Source organism: Contarinia nasturtii, unplaced genomic scaffold, assembly GCF_009176525.2.
Source record: "Contarinia nasturtii isolate CC-2019 unplaced genomic scaffold, AAFC_CNas_1.1 Cnas_scaffold_285, whole genome shotgun sequence".
NCBI classification, from domain to species: domain Eukaryota; kingdom Metazoa; phylum Arthropoda; class Insecta; order Diptera; family Cecidomyiidae; genus Contarinia; species Contarinia nasturtii.
This window is the reverse complement of record NW_022197640.1, coordinates 1,353,906-1,375,001: the sequence shown is the minus strand read 5'-3', so window position 1 is coordinate 1,375,001 and position 21,096 is coordinate 1,353,906. Positions and strand designations below refer to the sequence as shown.

Genomic DNA, 21,096 nt, shown 5'->3' with positions numbered 1-21,096 from the left:
ACGATTTTGAAGAGATTCAATGTGCGCATTTCATTACGTTCATTTTTATTGGGCATTTCAGTTTTTTTTTTTTTAAATGAACATTCATAGATGACTTGAATCGAAGAGTAAAAGCTTGTTTATGGACGTTTTTCGGAAGCAATGTGATGGTATAGAAAACGCATTGACTCACATGACAAAAGAGATGAACGACGCACAAACACATCGAAACATTGACGCAAATGCCCAAAATTCAAAATGGATGAAAGAATCACTGTACATGTATGCGTATGCATGTAAAGCGTAGTAGATTGAATTTTTTGATCTAATTTTTAAGCTGACAGTTTAATCGATTTGGTAAAAAATGCACAATTTTATTATTGCATAACATTTTATTTGTCATTTTGTTGTGTTTTTAACGGCTATTATTTTATAAATAAAATCACTTATACGAACATCATAAAAATATTTCAAAATGATAAAGATGTATGAACGAATGAAAATTATATAAATCCTTTAAATTTTTTACAAATCGAAAAAAAATCACTTATTTTCATGCGATTATTTTGTAAACACTAAATTAAGGTGACTTTAAAGCGAGTGGATGCGATGCTTATCTTTTGTTTTCCCTTTTTTCCTCTCCAGTAGAAAGAATGAAAAATTGAAGACTCGCTGACTAAAATAAAATATTTAATCACATTATTATTTCTCATAACGGATTTCACTCAATTCAATTTTGTTTGACTTCTTGTGTAGCACATGTGGCGGTCAAATGTGACGGTGCAATAAATTCAATTTTCTTATAATTTTATTTGGATTTTGTAATAACTAAAATGCTACATTTAAATTCTCATCAGTTGATTTCTTTACAATTTTTTCGTTTTGCTTTATTTAAGTACAATAATATTTGATTTGTATGTCAAATCCCTGTTCGTGACAGTCATTGATGATTTTGATGAGTTCGATTTTTAAATCACGTTCCGTTATGAGTGCGGAGAAAGACGCGGTTTAATAAAAAAATAATAAATTTAAAGGGATAAATGTGAAACAGATGTCATGCATCTGTAATTCATTTTGTGTGTTTCTTCTTTCAATATCACGATTTACTTAATTTTTTTTTTGTTTTTATTCCAAAAACATCAACATTATTTTGTGTTTTTTTTATTTTGTTGATTCTGCATTTAACAATTTAACGTCTCATATAAATTGTTTCTAAATTTAATGGTCTAACTCAGTTTTTCATATTGTTATCTTAGCTAACCTTAGAGTTAGTTCATATAATCAGTGCAATATCTTCGAATCATTTCAATTATGTTTCGTTAAAGTCTCTAATAGAAAATGTTTACATCGAAAGCAATCGTGTCTCATTTGAAAGCAAATGGCATTTTTGGCTCAAATTTCAGTTGAATCAAACATAAAATACAGCCGTAATCGTGAACTTTACAAGAAATTAACCAATGATAATCCATACGTTTTGGTCATAGTGCAATTAGACAATCATACTTTCGTTTCGACTGCTTTGTTCAGCGCTCAGTTCGGTTTTGTTTTTTTCGAAATATCTATAAACGAAAAAATAAACGACATTTGATTTGTTATTGAAATTGTCGTACTAAAAATTGAATTGTTGGAATTGGTGGAATATTCACCTTTTTCGTGCTAAAGCTAACATTGATTCCTTGCGCTGCTGAAGAATCTTCTCACGTTCTGAGTGACTTTTTGAAAATCGATCGCCCAACGACAACTCTTCATTGGCACTAAGAATAAAAAAAAAATCGATTAGCTTATTTTGACGCAAAAAAATGTCAATTTTTTTTTTTAAATTTACCTTTCGTCGCGTAAAAGATCATTATGATTACCAAATATATTTGTACTTTGTTCTATTTCATAGCCAATATCGGCCATATTCAAGGAACTATTCGTACTAGATATTGAATTTGTTGTGCTATTATTATTACTATTACTGCTATTTGAATCATTTTCAGATGAATGCCGTGACAATTCGTCTGTGTGTTGTTCATTGGATGTGGTTGTAAATTCATTAAATGGATTGTCATCATCGAAATCGAATCGACCGCCCGGAACGAGAAGTCGTCCCTCAAGGATATTGTCAATTGTTACTTCCATCGATCGAGACAATCCCAAGTCCGATATTATCGTTGACAATGGATATCGTGGAAACATTTGTTGCACTTGACGAGCCATATTATGCAATTGTGATGTCATACCATTTGATGGAACTACTGGATTTGTTCTCAACACATTATTTATTGGTGTGACTTCGACCGAAAAATTTGGCAGCCAAGAAACATAACGTGAACCTTTACAACGAAAGTAAAAAGTTTGTAAACACTCTACTCAATATAAAAAAGAGTCGATCAAATGAAAATTGATTACCATTGAAATGAAAGAAATGATTATTGGCTCTGGTGGTGTTCTCTTGTTCATCGATAATCCGTTCAATATCCGGAATATTGGCAAAATTTTGCACACTCAAACCCAATCGACACGTTGGACAACTGGTGTCTTGTTCCAGCCAAGATTGCAAGCATGAACTGTAATAGAAGAATTGGTTAATTTGCTTCGTCGTCATGTGAATGATTTTCGTTTTGTCGTACTTATGAAATAGATGTGAACAAGGAAGCTTCCGAGCTGTGTCCATTTTCTCCCAGCAGATGGCACAATTATCTGAGTTATTCGATAAATCTTCGGCGGTTGCGAGCGGATAGGTCTTTTCCATGTGGTTCAAAACCTGAGGGAGAATCACAAAAGGAAATAATATAAATAAAAAATAATGACAAAATAAATCACTTTTAAATTTAAACCGAATCAATGGAATTCAATGACCAAACAATTTAAATATTGAATATATAATGGATGATTAAAAATAATTGATAGAACACAAAAAACTAAGATGAAACATATTAAATAATGGAAAAAATTAAAAGTGATTCGACCCTCGATACCAACCCATAAGTAATTACGATGCTTTTTCACTTTACGTTGAATTTCATGGATTAAATAACGTAATTGCATAACAATTACTAAGCTAGCCATTGACAGAAAGATATTACTCCAAATTAACATATGAATATGATGCAGAAGATCAATAACTAGAGTGCTGACTTCAAATCCTAGTTCAACATAATAAGCGACTGGGCCACGTTTATCCCATGAAACACCTGTGGAAAAACAACGTTTTAAATAATTGATTTCATTCATTTTCTTTCACAACACTTTCTATTTAAGTCGGCATAAATCAAATAAAGTGTGGAATACATACCTTCAGATGAAACGGTGCTTTGACGCATGTCATACAAAAAGATTCCATAGCGTATGAGAACGTGCAGTGTTCTTATTATCAGCATAACACACTAAGGTGATAAAAGAAACGAGAGATTTTTAAAAAATACCAGAAAATATTTGATCGATCACGCAAATTCTCGAATATTCTAATTGATTCGTATTGGAGATTTTCCATTTATCATGTTATAAAATGTGTATAAAAGCAAGTTTACTGAATCAACGATGGTTTGCTGACGATATCCTATCAATGGTCGTCACCGAAACGCGTTTATTTGGCGATTGGTTTATGAATAAGCTCTTGACACTGTGTAGCGGGACGAATGAGTTTAAGCTATATTAATCAGAGAGATTAGGCTATATACTTCTATTATTTTTCTCCATTTTAGTCCATTCAGCTGGCTAATGTACTGTCCTACTGTGACCAGTTAGTTCATTATATTGTCTGAATATAGGCTAATCCCGACCAATTCATATGCATAGAGAAATTTGGCCGACAATAGCAAATTATAAGAATTCTTCAAAATGAAAAATATTTTTCACAGCAATAATGTCACACAATTATGAAGCACACGAGTGAGAAACATTTTTTAGCTCTAAATCATTAAATATTAATTATATTTTTACTTTTCCGCACACATAGTGTAAGGTGAAAAGTATTGTAATCGGTCAAAATTTTGAAAACCTCAGAAACATGTTTTCTGGACGTTTATGAGGTCAGAGAACCCGAATCAGGCCGTTTTGAGCATGGTTTATGTTAATCTGTACGTCGTACGTTGTACGTCGTACGTTGTACGTCGTACGTTATACGTCGTACGCAAAATTTGTTAGCAAGATTGCGCTCGTCGTAGAAACTTAATTCAAAATCTGACTTTACAGGATGATTGGGGGTCCCGAGGAATAGAAATCATTAGCTTTTGAGCGACTTTGGTTGATGGAAAAAAATGTCATGCCTGGAGTGATACCTATGAAAAAGACTCCAATTTTCGTCCAAAAGTCATACTTAATGAAGACTTAAACACTCAAAAAGATGTATTGAGGGGTTTTTTGGCACGAGAAAACCGAATCCGACGTTAGTTTTGAGATACAATCAATTTTTGATACAGTTTCCTTGAAAAAATCACAAAAAAATTGAATTTTTGTATGGAAGCCATGCCTGTATGCTACCTTAATGACGTGAAACTTTGCACAGACTATTTTTTACACAAAAAAATAACATTCTGAAAGTTTGAAGAGATTTCAATCAAAATTAGGGTTACCTCCAATACAACATTTTCAGTTTTTGGCTCAAAGGCTGAGGTACTCTTAATACCCATACAAAAATCCAAATTTTTTGTGACTTTAGTTATGAAAAGTGTTTCAAAAATAATTTTTATGGCAAAATTAATGTCAGACATATTTTTTATAGTGTTTTGTTAGAAAATAGAATACTTTCAAATTTCGTACAAATGGGTTCATCATGAAAGTGTGAAAAATCTTTTTTTGGCTACTTCTGCTATTAAATTAAAGAATATTTCGTTGCCAAAGTTGAAACATATTTTTTGGTTTCGAACTTTACGCCGCTTGAATGGCTTGAAAAATCGAACAAATGTTATTTTGAACTTTCTTAATAAAATACGCAACTACCACCGTGCGGAAAAGTTCGTCTTACTCCCGTAAGACTCTTTATTTTTTTTGCATTTTCGATAAATTAAAATTTCAAAGAGGCTCATCTTATATGTAGGTCATTGCAATTGATTGTGAAAAAGAGAATAAATGACAACATTATATACAATGTACGATTTCGTTGTATACTTTTAAAGTTGTGAATTGGCGCGGTTCAACTTATTCAATTCCCTTGTGGAAAATTACTGATCGACTAGTCAGTTAACTAATTTGGGACGTTTTTGGCTAAAGCCAACTGAGATTGAAGTTATTTTAAGTTGATTTGGCTGATTTTTCAGTCAATCCTAGTAGAGAAAAATACAACTTAATTCAACTTCAATCGCAGTTGACTATATAGACAAAATCGTCCCAAATTAGTCATCTGTTTAAAATGACATACATAGACGACTAAAGTCGACTTCAGTTAACAAAATTCAATTTCAGTCGATGTCAGCTAACCACTCAGTCAGTCACTTTTTTTCCACACGAGTTTGCCACACATTCGTTTACTGCCTGCACAGTAAAAGAATAGAAAGCAAATTTCTTTAAAACATTTCTATATCAACGATCAGATCAATAAATGAATGGAGTTATTTGGGTGAATGTCAATGCTGTCGTGTCATCGATAAGATTGAAGAAAAATCTGTTTCTTTTTTTTTAATTTTTGACATTCATCAAATTGCCAGTTGTGTCGAATAAAAGGGCAATGACAAAATTTAAAAATGGAACATCGCTTTATCGGCACTCATATCGATATCGGGTGTATTCGATTTATTATATTTTAAAAATATTCCAACAAAATGTATTTATATCATTTCATATTGATATTGTTTGTGTATGATGACAGAAATAATTGGTAGACGACCGTAAACATTAGTTGATAAAGGGATAATACATTCTCGATAACACCATTCACCGTGCATTTTTTTATTTCGTTCACTCACTTTAGCCTTGAAATATTTATAGTATTGCATTACGCTATTAACTTGTATGCATAAAATGTATCGAATGCGAGAAAGAGAGAGAGAGAGAGCGAGAGAGAAACCATCGAAATGAAAAGTAACAACATGCACATCGTACGGTCAATAATCACAATAATCATCGTTAATAAAATGTTGGCATGCAGATGTGCTGATTTGTTTTTTGTGGTGGAAATTTGGTATTTCATCTGTATAATTTGAAGTTGTATTAACAAGGCGACAATGCCTAAAATGGTTAACTGTTTTAAATTCTTCGCTTCTGCAATATATACCGATGACAACGCAGTGACAACAGCTTCAATGGCAATACATGCGCCATCAGGTCATTGAAAGTTGTTCTGTCGATCATTTTTTTTTTTTTCGTTTTCGTTCGAAGTACCAATATAATAATTTGAAAAATCACCTTGCATAAAATGGCATTTGTGTTTCCTATACTTTTTCATAATATAATTAAAACCGGTCGAGATTGTATTGATATTCATGCTATGATTATGTTCTCGGACAGAACAAACTGATTTTTTTTTCGAGGAAAATGGTCGAATACACCACTTAAATCATAATGAACAAGATATTCCATTTCAATTCATTTCAAGTAAATATACAAACATTCTCAACCAATTTGATGCTATTCATAATCATTTATTGCACGCAAACACGTATTTTAGAAAAAAGCAGCTTCACAAAGATTTTTTGTTCTTTCAATTAAACAATTTTTATAAACACAATAATGGAATATCTTTAGTCTTTTTTTGCATATATTGTTCAAAACAAATGTTTTTTGCATCGAAGAAAAAATGCCATGCATTACAAGAAATTCTTTTTTTTTTTTTTTAAAAACCTACCTCTGCGGCCATGAAAGCGAATGTATTCAGTCCGCCGAAAAAACCAACGCCAACACATACGATGAACATAAAACCGGACAAAACAAGGATTGTTGACAGCAATGCAACGAGTCGCAAATGAGACCATCCCGGCGTTGTTGGTGAGAACGACAGCTGTAAAAATGCATACATTTAAATAGAAATTATCCAAAAAAAAAACAAACAAACACACACATTGAGAATCATTTATTTAGGTCAACTAGTGAAATTAACCTACTTTGCGTATAATCGACTGATTTAGAAAAAAAAATCGCGTCAGTCAAATGATTTGAAAAGTAGGCTTGTGATTGAAAACTCGTTTTGCGTGTCATATTTAGTGTCGACAACAACAACTATAGAAATTTATATTCGTGTAGCGAAAAAAAAAAATGCGATTATCAAATGAAAACAAGGAATAGACGTTCGTTTATAACAAACACTATATACAAGAGATGTATATATCTCTTTTATAAAATTGAATTGTGATTTATGTTAATTTCATACAAATGTATGAGCAAAATATAAACATATTCTAAATGGGCAAATGATTTGATTTTGCCACATTAACTGCTTAAGCGCGTAAACAATAAATTAATGTAATATTTATGTGTCATTAAATGTTCTAAAAGCATTCAATTAGCGCCATAGCTTCAAAGTTAATTCAATCGTCATAATAGATATGATCTTCTGTCATATTGATTACAATTAGTTCGATTAAATTGACTCTTCTCTGTTTTAGTGGACTTTTTCTTAAAATTATCTCGCAAAAAGAAAGATTATTGCGTCGCATCGTTCTTAATGCGAAATTCAAAGCTTAAAATGTGTACTTTTTTTGCATCAAAGAAGAATGAATACGTTTCTATTGGAAAGGTTAGCCGAAACACACCTTAAAAAGTGAGAATCGCTTCGAAGAGTGTACAAAATGTTGTATTTATATTTGGAAATAATTTCAATTTCGTTGTTGTTGGCACGAGTTCCATTTCAAAAATGGAATTTCGCCTCAAAAAACGCTATTCCAAATCATTCTATGTCAATTAATGTAGCGACAACAAATACAAAAGTATATTTGGCGGTTTTCTTTGTGGCCATTCACAATCCACTTTCAATAATAATAATAATAATAACCTAAAACTTTGACTACATTGAATTAATGAAATGATAATACTTACATATTCGAAGCGTTCTTTACACAGTTGCGAAATTAAATGCAAAAAACCGAGTATCGAAAACCATGACACCCACAGTACAACCTATAATAGATCGAAAGTGATCGGAAAAGAACATAGACATTTATTAATAACATACATTTTGTAACGAATAACATTGGCACCAAAACATCAACCAATTCAACTTTCTGACTGTGTGCACGTCCAAGCGAAACCATTCAAATGACTTAGTTTCATCTCTCTCGCTCGTTTCCTTTCGTTTTGTCTGGTATTTTGTTTACTTGCAAACGATGGCACATATTTTGTTATTGCCATTTGTACCCAGCGAGTGATCGCCGAAAAATATGATGAACATCAACTTTGTCGAAGAATGTGAAATTAAAATCGATTTTGTCCGGAATTTCGACAAAATCGTTTCGGATCATTCTTTTAGATATGATATCACATTGAATTTCTCATTCTTTGTATGTTATTTTTAATGTTGCGGAGCGTAGACAAAAAAAAAACATATTGATTAAATGGTATTGACGTCATCGTTCGTTGGAATTGATGTCACGAAATCATATATTATCCGGACCGGACGGAAAAAATATTTTTATTTTGTTTTTACGCGCCATCCACCAGCGTTATCATTTAACGCTTTAGTTGATCGGCATCAAAATTGATTTAAAATGTTGATTAATAAAATAACAGGCAAAGATTTATAGCCAACTTGTATTTATAATTAAACATTTTTTTTTTCATAATGTTTCGCATCATTTCTTATGACCGGCAGCAAATGTATGGATGTATAAATTTTTAAAATTTGCTATCAATTTTCACTAGAAAATTTGTAGATCACGTGGTTAATGTATGTTGAGCGAAACGCCAGTCATGCCAAAGTTGATATTTGATGATTGTTTCTTTTAGTGCATTCTAATCTAAATCGCATAATAATCGTTGAATTTGTGTATATGTGTTTGTACTCACCTCATGAAGAAACTGTACGTTGACCACGCCGAAAACGAATATAAATTTGTAGAAGACAAAATTCCAGAATTTATCTTTCAAATGTTGTTGCTCAGAGATACGCAGTTCGCCAAAAACTAATTTTTGAATTGACTTGCCCAATAAAATCAGACAGCAATATGCCATATTTATCACGGTCTGCAAAAATGAGAAAATGAGAACAAAAGAAAAGATCAAAAGTAAAATAAGCGCCAATAAAAAACCGATACCAAATGATCATATTGAAATGAAGACTAAGCATACACTGAACTAAATTAAAAGGGGCACGCGCCAACAAATCGAGAGGCTTGTACCAATATTAACCAAAATGTAATGTTCCAAATATGGTAAGCTTTATGCTATAAAACATGTAAATTTGAGTAACGTGATCTGAATGTATTGTAGCTGTAACATCTTGATGGCAATATAGACGAGTTTCTATGGACATAACGTTGTAATTGATATGACGTAGAATCGAAACATAAACTGATGCCAAAAATATACTCTTTTTTCGAATAACCGTTATTATTCATGTTGATTGACATTATAGTCATTTTCAAATGATTTCGTATGTAATTGATTGATATGATGTTCTTATACACCTTTTTTGTGTGTGATAAAATCACATTCGGGATATATTGAGTTAGTAGCACGTGGCAGTAATTTGCATTTCAAACGATTTGCTTCATTGAATAATAATAATCCTCGAAACAGGCTCATGCAAGCATATATTTTCATTTCGCATGAAAAATAAATCCACCAGTGACACCAAAATCTATTTTAATAAAGTAATCAATGACAATAATAAATACTTTTTTTCGTCATATGATCATTTTTAGAGAAACGAATATTTTGTGTCGTACGTGAAAATCGATGCGATGTTCACACGTCATTCTAATTATTACAGACATTACAAAAATATTCTACCTGCGTCAATATTAACGGCCAAACAACTTTCTGCGCATTAACAACGGTTGCCAAAATTTGATGTAGGAAAAGATAGCATGTATGATTTAAAAACAAATGCTCACAAAAGTTTTGACACGAACATTCATTTTCGTTCGAAATGAAAATTAAAGTAGCATTTTTGTTGTGAACATTTAGCGCTCAACAACAGCGTCCGATCGCTTGATTAACGCTTGGACCGGCTTCAAGATCAACCCAGCACATAAGCTATATACAATAGATAAATTATAAAAATTGCAATTAACTCGTTATTACAATGAATTGAAAGAGGAGAACACTCCTAAGGTAAACTTCAATTCGTTAGATTATATTTTGAAGGCGGCATTGTTGTTTTTTTCTGTTTAATTTTATTATGTTCTATTAGAGTAAAACAAAAGGCATGCTCATTGAATCAATTACATGAGTCAACATTCGGCTAGCAGTGGTTTCGTGCGGCATTCAAGTACTTTACCTCCAAAACGGAGCGATTTTCTTGTGGTCGTCGTCGTGAGCACACAATTTTAAATACTTTTTTTTCGCAATATTTTGAGCAAATCATAACAAAAGCGATTGGCCATTGATTGACAAGATAACAAAAAAAATGGTACCTGAAAACGATACTAAATGCTCATGCCCACGCGCCGTTTATTCAGCTGTTGCTTTGCAATCGATACAAGTTCAAGGAAGTGATATAGCTATAGTAGCTTATGAAAAATTATGAGCACATCTTGTGTGATGGCCCATTCGTATACCATATGTCTTTATATCGAACTGTATGTTATTCTCGGTCTCTAATGTGTAGTATACATTGTGGCATAGCGCACGCGCGCTAAATTGCTACGTACAGTCTGTAAAAGACCTTGAATGGGTTTTATTTTTTTTTCTCTTCGTTTCTCTATTTTTTCGCTCTTCTGTGTATCGTAGATTTTTTTTATTCTTTTTTTTTTTTTGGCTCTGTTGACATAGCCAAAGCAATCAAGTCTCGGCGCATGAAATTACATTTGTTTTGAAAACGGCACTAATAAATATGCATGCTGGCTTAAGCATTTTTGGTAATGATGAATGCAAAATTTGGTATTCCTTAGCCATCTGATCACTTGTCTTTGTGTATTCAGCACAAGTGGCCGAAACGAATGAAACTTTGCGGAAACAAAGGCATGTCATTTGTATTGTTAGTTTGATATCAGTAACATTGTGTTCACAGTTTGGAAGAAAGAGTAAAACAATATATATATTAAATTGAGACATTAACATAATGCCGGTATTGAGATACACTATCAGCATGATCAATTTTTTTTAACAAAATACACATGTTTGTTTGCAAACAATTTATACGAAATATAGTTCTACTCGTGTGATTCCATGCGAACAAAAGTTATGGTACTCATATAGGTTTTATTGTGTTGTTGCTTAATTAGCATTTTTGTTGTTGATTGTTTTTTTTTTTTCACAAAAAAAGAAAATTAAATGTGGTAATTATTGATAATTCTGATTCCTATCTATTTACTTTGTTTTTGTTTACAAGCTTTTTTATTTCAAAAAAATATTTATATGGACGTCTGTCTACTGTGTGATTGTGTTCAATTGCATAGTTTGCCGGTTAACGCTAAATAACTGTTTACCATCATCTATGAACAAAAACTGAATAATCATAATTATTATTCTGATCGAGTCGGGTTTTGTTTTCAAAAAAAGCCTTCGGATCGAAAAGTAAATTGTTTATAAAATTAAAATTGCCAAAACAATGTTTACATTATTATAGACGTATTTGGTCCGAACATTGTATTGAGATATTAGCTGAAAATACTCATCAAGTGGAATTCAGCTGCTTCCTCATTTTAAATAGCAGACTAGGTCCGGACCAAAGTCTGGACACGCTATATGCTTGCAATGTTAGAATATTCTACCAATAACACTATTTTTATCTATTTATATTGGCTCAGATAGACTATGCCGAAATGAAAGAAACAAGCACCTGAGCTCAGCTTAACTCATAGATGGCTGAACGTATCTTAGTACAATGTCTGAATTTACCAAATCCAATGCAAAAATATTCCTGAATTTTGATTGAATTAAAAAAACAAAACAAAAATTGAGCAATGCATAACTATTAAGTAGTTGAAACCGTTTTCAATTGAAAAATGTCTGCAAAATCAATGCAATTGCTGCCCAAAAAAAGTGTGCGTAAAATGAATTCCCAGTCTGTGTGGGTTACAATTGCTCAATAAGTTTATTCACAAACTGTACAAATATTATAAATCGATTGCAAATATTTGGAAGGTTCACGTATATAACGTTATTTGTAAACAATTCGATAAATTATGTAAATGTAAAGCAATTTGATGCGTTTGGATTACAAGATCTTGTCCCATTTATCTGGCCGTTTCGTATTCGGTTTATTGAAACGTCGTTCATTTTCTGTGTCAGCGGTTGATCGTTGGTTGCATTGTAAGGATTTTTCATGTGATGTCAACTTGAGCATTACAATTGAATTCATAATTTTTATTTGTTAATTTACGAATTTCGTAATAGCTTAATAAAATCGATTTGTTTATCATCCAATGCAAGATCGATTTCAATTTTAACTCCAATTTCAGCTCCAATTTAACCTTATTTATGGCTATCAATTTAACTTTTTTTTTTGTTTTACAATATATTTTTTCATGGTTGACTGGTACACCTAACCGCAACGCATAAGATCATTATTTGCAATATCTCAATAACCTCAGATTCAATATATAGCTGTGAGTTTTTTTTTTTTTTTTTTTTGTTTTCGGTGCATTGATATCTGTTGTATATACAATAAGTTTTGAGCCGTTTTTGATGATGCAATCAGTTTGTGTCTAATTTTTCCGGCACATGAACTCTATTTCGATTTCCGCAAATGAAAAATGTTACTTAATTGTTTTGACAAAATCATTTACAGGTAATCGAAACAACACGTATGAAAAAAAATAAAACAAATGACTTCCCATTTCGATTGAAATTGTATCAAGTGCGTGTTTTTATTAAACAAATGATTTTACTAAAAATAGCCATCGCAGCGATACGTGCTGTTCAACATTGTGTATTGCTATATTTATAGCTACGTCGGCTTTTCATATTGCCGCTGATTCAGTGTGGACATATTAGTTGTTAATCACGTACTAAATCAGGAAATATATCTAGTCATATACGTTAATACAAACACACACAGAGAGAGAGGCAGAGACAGAGGGGCTCAAATAAACTTTAAAATGCCATTTGTAATCGAAGCAGATCGATGATTCCACGAAATGTTTGTTGCTTTCCTATGATTCAATTTGCTCGATATGTTTACGCACCGAATATATAAAACTCCAATATTCGTCTAGCCATTAGCTGAAATTCAATTAAATTTCATGCACCACAAGCTGTTCATACATTCTTTATTTATTTTAAATGTGCCTTTGCTATCGTACATATTTTCACTCACAGAATTGATTGTGACAACATTATTGCTTTGTAAAAATATACAATTGTTTCTGTGTGCAGTGAGTGCGATAAGTAAATAATAATGGTAGGAAAGAGCCTTCACATCGCATCACATCAGCCGACATCAACGCTACAATCACAAAAGAATCAAAATCATCCATGGCTTGGATTTTAATCGAATTTCGTTGTGAAATCGCTTCCGAACATTTTATGAATATTCATAATTTATCCATCGGCTATGAATATCTCATTTTGTTTTGTTTTCGTTCTTTTTCTTTTGATCAAATAAATAAAATATCAGTTTCACCTCATTCAAAAATAACATCTTTGTAGTGGATTCGGGTGTTTTTCGATGAGCGAAATAAAAGAGATTGCTTTTTAAATGGTTCCTCATATGGTAACGCTTTATTTTTTGAAGTGTGTAATATATAACTTTGAAACGATTTTTTTTCTTTCGTTAAATCACTTTAAAAATTCAATTCGATATTGGTTTCGATTCAGAAATGAATTCAATCGAAAAAGCGTCATATCGAATCAAATTTTCGACACTCGACACACAAACAAAACAAAAACAATTGAAATAATTTGAAGAAAAAAAAATACCGAAACATTGACAAAGAAAAAGTTCGAACTATTCAGATCACAATAGTTGGCAATAACTAAAGCAATTTTTTTCAGTGCATTATAATGCCAGCTGATAATCACTAAATACTTTAGTTTATTCTCTTATTCATTTGCTGTTTATGTATTTATTCCGTTCATTCTCTCACCACTATCATCAATTTCCTCATGGTGGAATGATATGTCACACACAACAGTGCGGGTAATCATATTGTGACAAATACTTGAAATTAATATATACACAATGAACCATATATTTTATTCTTTCGCTGTTGTTGCAATAAGAAAAACAATATATGTATATATTTTCCATATTCATTGAGATCAACAATCAATACACTCGATCACATATTTAGATTACGAAATGCAACAATCTCCATGAGGAATTCATGTACTTTGCCACAAATGTTGTAAGGCGTTCTTCCGTTGATAACGTAGATATTTGCAGTGACAACAAAATCATTTCCGACTATATTCGAGACTTCCATTTGCGTCAAAATAAATGCCACATAACCATCATCATCATTCAACACTTTTATGCTATATATTTTCTTGTCAGTGTCAATGCTGGAAGCAACAACAACAAAAAATTTGGTGTAAATATGCCAAAATAATGGTCAAGTACTTAATATCTTAATGTCAATCGTTTTTATTCAATGCTACGATACCATTGCACTTTTGTTTGAAATTGATGAAACATATGTTGTGTGTCATAGTTTGTAAACAGAAGTTGAATGGCTTGTTTTTTTTTGCTGTTGTTGACCGAACTTTGTTTACTGTGCAATATGGATGCGATTTCCGTTGTTATCTGATCAAACGACCTTTTAAAATGATTAATATTGTTCGGTATTGTGGTGTACAATTCTTTTTCAATGAACATGCTAATTTTTACAATTATTAATTGTTTATGCAAAGTATGCACGCATGAAGAGATGAGAATAAAAATGCGCGACAATATTTCGTCTTGATGAAATGAAACATTCAGAAAACCGACATTTTTTCTTTGAGGTGGTACATATTTTTGAGATATTGGTGTTATCAGCACAATTGTGGATATCATTATAACCTTCAAATTTTCTACATTTACCTAATATGTGTCATTTCGATGGAAAAATCGTTATTAGCCTCATAAATGTCATATGGTTTCATTTCATTTTCTAAAAAAATTGAATAACATGATTATATTATATTATGTAGGACGCTCTATTTTCAACCAATTACACCTTTATTGGTGCTCCATATATCAAAAACTACAAAAACTGATCGAAACGAATTGGAACGAAAAAAATTACAAAAATAGCTGACAACAGAAATAAATATGATTGAAAACTGCAAATTAATGTTTTTTTTTAATACAACGATATTTGTATTTTATAAAGATGAGCTTTAATACCTACATAAGTTTCTGTTATGATCGATTCAAATGAAAAACGTTATTTTTAGCACTTTCCAAATATAAACTGCTTTTCATAACAACATTTCTGTGATGATAGGCAAACATTTGTTTACAATTACCGTTTTGTGAATATTTTGTGAAGAATTCATCGTGAAGTGTTGACACCTAACGGTGATTTTGTGATTTGATATGAATTTTGTGTAATGAACGTGTTTTTGCTTATACATATGGTTTGAAGTTTCTTTTTAACATGTTTATGCGAATCACGAACTCAATGGTCTGATGTTTGCATCTAAGTCTGGCATTATATTCGCCGTAAAATTTTTGTTTGCGATTCATGTTACTTCCTACTTTCATTGAAGAACTAAAAGCTTCGACATCGATAAGCATCATTCAATTGTTCAAACTAGTTCTTCAATTGATTTCGGGAAAATAATGATAAAAAAAAAATAAAAAAGTAAAAAAACTACTCACCCACACGCATATTGGTTCTTGTACCATGAAAGATACAACATCTTTGAATTTATTGCCAATGGTTCTTGTGTCATTGAATAGTTTTCGTTGATCAGCAGTGAATTGGGAAAAAATTTGGTTGACCACATGTTGTTGTTGATGTGGTTGTTGTTGCGTATGATGTTCAACATTTCCATTCCAACCGGTTAAAATGCTTCCGTCTGCTTCTTTTTTGTCACTTAAAACGCTGCCCAAGTCCAAACCATTAACAACATGATCAACAACTTGATTGCTCTCCGTATTCAATGAGAAAAATGAATCGGATGCCGTTGTATTGTTGTCCAATCGCCAAAAGGGATCACTTGTCGAACTTATTGCATAATATAAAGAGCAACTGACTACAACCACACTAATTGACGTATACAGTCGTAGATTCGGCAACCGAAGTCGATCTAACAGCACGATAGGCATTTTTTCGTTTTTAATGTATTTCGTATTTTTTATATCGATTTTTTTTTTCTCTAAATGTGATCGAATTTTGAAATGTCAATGTTATGTCAGTGTTCTTTTTTCTTTTATTTTAAAATCTATGTTATTTAAATGATTGATTCACTTTTATGACCCACTAGATGTTCTGTTTGTTGATTTAGTTCTTTTCGTCCAAATCATTTATAACTTCTAAATTTAGATAAGTTTTATTTCGATCACTTGTGAACTTGTCTTTCATTTTTTTGCAACTAATCGGAACCAAACATGACGGACCACTTTAAAATACCTGTTGAAAGAAGGAAAAGAAAAAGAAATATATATTTATTGAATTATTTGTCGTTAAATGTTCATTTATTCATTTATTAATGAAGAAACTTTTGAATGTACACGATAATATCGTGGATATGAAATGTAACCGCTATTTTAAAAATGTAAACGTCCACGACTACATTATATTGGATTACTTTACTGAAGAAGCTGTCATTTTTTTGGAAAGGCAAAAACTTGAACGCCGTCAAATAGTGAATACACAGACACACATCAGTATAGTATCGAATTTAAAAATTTAAAGCGCTAATTGAGCTTCTCACAATTAACTGTATGCTTAACGCAAGTAAAATCCGGAAAATAAATAACAAAACTCGCTTTTTCAGTTATTGCAATAAAATGTATGCACTCACTCGATAAAATCACTTAATTTGAAATCAACGCAGTCGCAAATATGGTAAACATAAGCTCAAATATTATGTAATTAATTTTTTTTCTTTATAAATCATGTATAAAATGCACAGCAATTTTCTTCTCAATAATTTCCCTAAGCAAAGTAAGTCGTTTGCAAACACTTTTTTTTATTGCTATTTAGATATCGCGGTCGTTAAAGATAAAAACATGAAGATCTGTGCTGTTTCGCGTTCCACTGCCATATAAATTGATCGCGTATATGCTACTTGTTGAACGTCGTAGAGCATTTGGTTTTTTTTAAAATGAAAATGACTGTATTTCGATGTGTCGCAGTAGACCGATCCACACCGATGGACCGCTATTTCATATATTAAGTATCGTAACGAAAATAAATAAATAAATTTTTACCGTGCCGTAATTTTTGTGCAAAGCAAGAAAAAATACGTTGGAAATGACGTAAAATGCTGAACGCCGAGCATTTTATAAAGAATGATATCAAGGTTTGAGCGAAACGTCTCTCTTTATCTGTCTATCTGCCTATTCGATCACTCAGGTTTTTTTACAGCCCGGTTAAGTTATTGTTGTCGTATTTATGTTGTTTTTACAGACTATTGCGATCACTTCTCAATCTTTCTTTAAACCGATTCATAATTGAATACATTTATGCAAATTTTCTCTGATCTCGATTGTAAAACTGGATACAGAATAACGAACGATTCAGTGGAAATTGAAAAAAAAAACAACAACCAAACTGATTTTATTTCGACTGATTCATAGAATATTTTTTCGTGACGTACAAACAGAACTAATATGAGTCAAGCTTAATTATAAACATAACCACCACTGATTGATGGCCACGTAAGTTCATCCCGACTCATGTTTGTTTGATAAACGAAAATTGGCTTTCGACGTGTAAACAATCCCGTGATTTAATGACTTAGAATATTAACCGTAAATGTGTCAATACATAAAATGGATATTTCGTATTTATGTGGTGACTATTTTGATTGTTATGTGTCATCGCGATTTCGTAATCAAATGTTCAATTTCATTGTGTTCTTAGCAGAAATCGAGAGTTGTGCTATTTTTAAGTCAAACTTTGACTTGCTATTGATGCGATAACAGACGTTCTATTTCGCGCACTTAATCATCAAATTTAAAGTTCATTTCGATTGAGTCAAGAATTTAAACAATCACAAATAGTATTTGATATTAAACACACTGATAACTTTATCACATAGGGAACACCATGTATATGTAAACAAGTTACCTGAACTTGAAGGGATCGTATGACTTTATCTGTGGAACAAATGAACAATCTGTTCTAAAACATTTTGTAGCAAAATATAAAAAACCAAACAGAAACATTCGATTTTGTTTTTGTTCAACAATTATAATGTAAGATAAGAAAATGACTCTGTCATTGTGATACTTTCACATAAGCCCATAACACTTAATCGAGTTGAAATATTGTTTAATAAGGAAATGTTTCTTTGCACAGATAATCTGGCACACACACACACAAAAAAAAAGAAACAATTTAATGTGTCGAATAGAAAGGAAATGACTTTTGAAATATTTCACGCAAGTGTATATTTCAGTGTGTATGTAATATATATTAAGTGTGTTTGTTTGAATCGCAAATGCTATTTTGGTTGGCATGTTCTTAAGACATTTGCACACACCAAATGGCTTGTAATGCATATAATTCATGATATTTCATGAACACAACCTGGGTAGGCCATCGAACTGTTGTTTTAACCTCGATTTAAAAATTTTGAAATTAAACTCATGCTTGTGACACAGTGGTTGTAAATTGTTGTAGAAGTAAGTAAATTGCTGGCTCTCACTTTAAATTTTCATCTTTTCCAATCCATTCATATCATATTTCAATTTTTCTCTCTTTTATTCTTGTGCGTCCCAGATTCAGATGGCCGCACAAGTGAAACAAACATATTGATGCATTCACGCTGTGTGTACGATGCAATGGAATCGCTGTGTGTTCGGTGTCATCAGTTCGTACAGCGATAATGAGTTCACGATAGCAATGCCATATCTCACCAGTGAATAAATTATGACATATATTCAATACTGTTAACCCGCTTTCATTCACTAGAGCAAGAGAATAACAAGTGTTTTCATTTTTACAAATTGAACTCCTTATGAAAACTAAACAAACATATTGGTCGACACGTGTGTGTGATAGAGCCATTGATGTTCGCGTGTTATATAGTATATCACACGTTTGCTACTATCGGAGAAGCACCGGAACGCAAAAAATAACATCATTACACGCCAATGAGTTAAACATCTCATATGCAAAACTCTGTGTAATTTATTTTAAACTTGCTCATTCAAAGACAATCAACGACCATTTCTTCAATTTGATTACGAGATGAAATTATGAATTCAACATTTTTATGCAGCAATCATTTTTTTATTCCTTACAATCACTCGACAGGCATATATGTGCGAAAGTTTGCACTTGTTGGCTGTGTTGTCAATTGTAGATCAATTTAAGAGTGGAAACTAAATGGATGAATACAATTTCTTTCTTCAATTACTTCTCTTCTCAATTAGTCCATCGTGTGACGCTCAAATACACTAATGAACTAATTGAATCGATTCCATCATCACATGATAGTTTCGTCTTTCTTTGTGGTACAGTTTTTATATGCTAAACGCATAGACATAATTTCATTGAACGGCATTTCAAGTGAAAATACACTGAGAGAGATTTGAAGTGTTATTGAGCAGGCAATGTTCAACAATTAAGCAAATAGCAAAACAATGAGACGAGAGCGAAACACGAAAAAAAAAAAACGGTTGATTAAAAAATGAATCGACAAAAACTTTGCATTCGGCTCACACACACACACATGACATGAACAAAAAATGCAACACAGTCAGCGAAATGTTACATTTGTACAGAACGGAGGAGCTGAAGATATGACGTTTTCATTCCTATCGTATTTTTTGTGTACTTTTTTCCCCGTTCTATTTGTAAACACATAGAGTCGCGGGCGCATACATTAAACCAATCACACGACACTCACACACTCTCAGGGTATATTATCATAAGGAAACCAACAAAATACCAAGAGACAAACGATTAAACGTTTTGTACGACAATTACAATATATGGGAGACATTCAAAAGAAACCTATTGTTGTAATGTAAATACAATTGTACAATTACATAACGTGCACTCATGACTGGCTGTTAAATCTTTTTTTTATTATTTCTTTTTATTCAAATGCTTTTTTTAAAAAAAAAAAAAAAAAAAGATGTGAAATTGCGAATGATATTTTTGGTTTTGTGATTTGCGTTGCATTTTAACCGTTGAAACATGTAAAATTCGCACATTGATTGCCACAGCGAACGAACAGAGAATTAAATTGAAACAATTTGTCAAATAACTATGTAATCATGGGGCGATGACAAGCCAAAGAATTTTAGACGTCAAATACCGCATTTCAGATACAATGAACGAACTTGTTTATTTTATTTGCGCTCGTCACACTGTCTTCAATTACAGACATATTTCGTATTTTTATTTTTTTTAAACCAAAAAACAACATGCACACACACACTTTTTTTGCGAACTTTTTTATTTGCAATAAAATTTGAAGAAAATGAAATACAATTCATAAAATTCGACACATACATTGTTGACAGTTTTTGTCTTCCACTTGTTAACGATGGTCATCTGGTTTCATGAATTTATTTTGCACACTTTTTAAAACATCTTTCAACCGAAAAAAAAATGTATTATTAAAATTCACTGATTAATAACAAAAATAGACAAATATATCAATGGATAGAGAAACAATGATTGACGTTTATTTTTCTATCACGGAATCGATATTATTTATTCGGTGACTTTGTGTCGTGTATAACTTTGATTTAGTTGCTCGATTAAATGAATAAATTCTTAAATTTTAATTTTGTTCGAGACAGTGCGAGTTACGAGACGATACTTTCACACCATGCTAATATTCCAACTGAAATGAATCAGAAATGCGATTCTCAACAAAAATATGATAAATTTTTCACGGGCAGCTGCGCGCCGATGTGTGTTTTGGTTTATTATTTTTTTCTCTACTTCGTCTCTGTGTATATACAACGACACTGAGCTCGTT

The 21,096-nt window shown here is 31.8% G+C and overlaps 1 protein-coding gene across 1 annotated transcript; it reads right to left on the bottom strand.

The window, feature by feature from the left end:
- Positions 1 to 820: 820 nt before the first annotated feature.
- On the bottom strand, positions 821 to 21,023 carry LOC116337628 (E3 ubiquitin-protein ligase AMFR-like). The gene is made up of 12 exons (XM_031762312.1): positions 20,622 to 21,023; positions 15,806 to 16,559; positions 8,899 to 9,075; positions 7,933 to 8,013; positions 6,746 to 6,898; positions 3,260 to 3,350; positions 2,947 to 3,158; positions 2,595 to 2,728; positions 2,374 to 2,531; positions 1,805 to 2,297; positions 1,626 to 1,733; positions 821 to 1,538 (listed from the first exon to the last, which is right to left on the bottom strand). Exons 2-12 carry the CDS (start codon positions 16,253 to 16,255, stop codon positions 1,469 to 1,471), a joined length of 2,127 nt encoding a protein of 708 aa, XP_031618172.1. The 5' UTR covers positions 16,256 to 16,559; positions 20,622 to 21,023; the 3' UTR covers positions 821 to 1,468.
- Between the last annotated feature and the right edge of the window lie 73 nt (positions 21,024 to 21,096).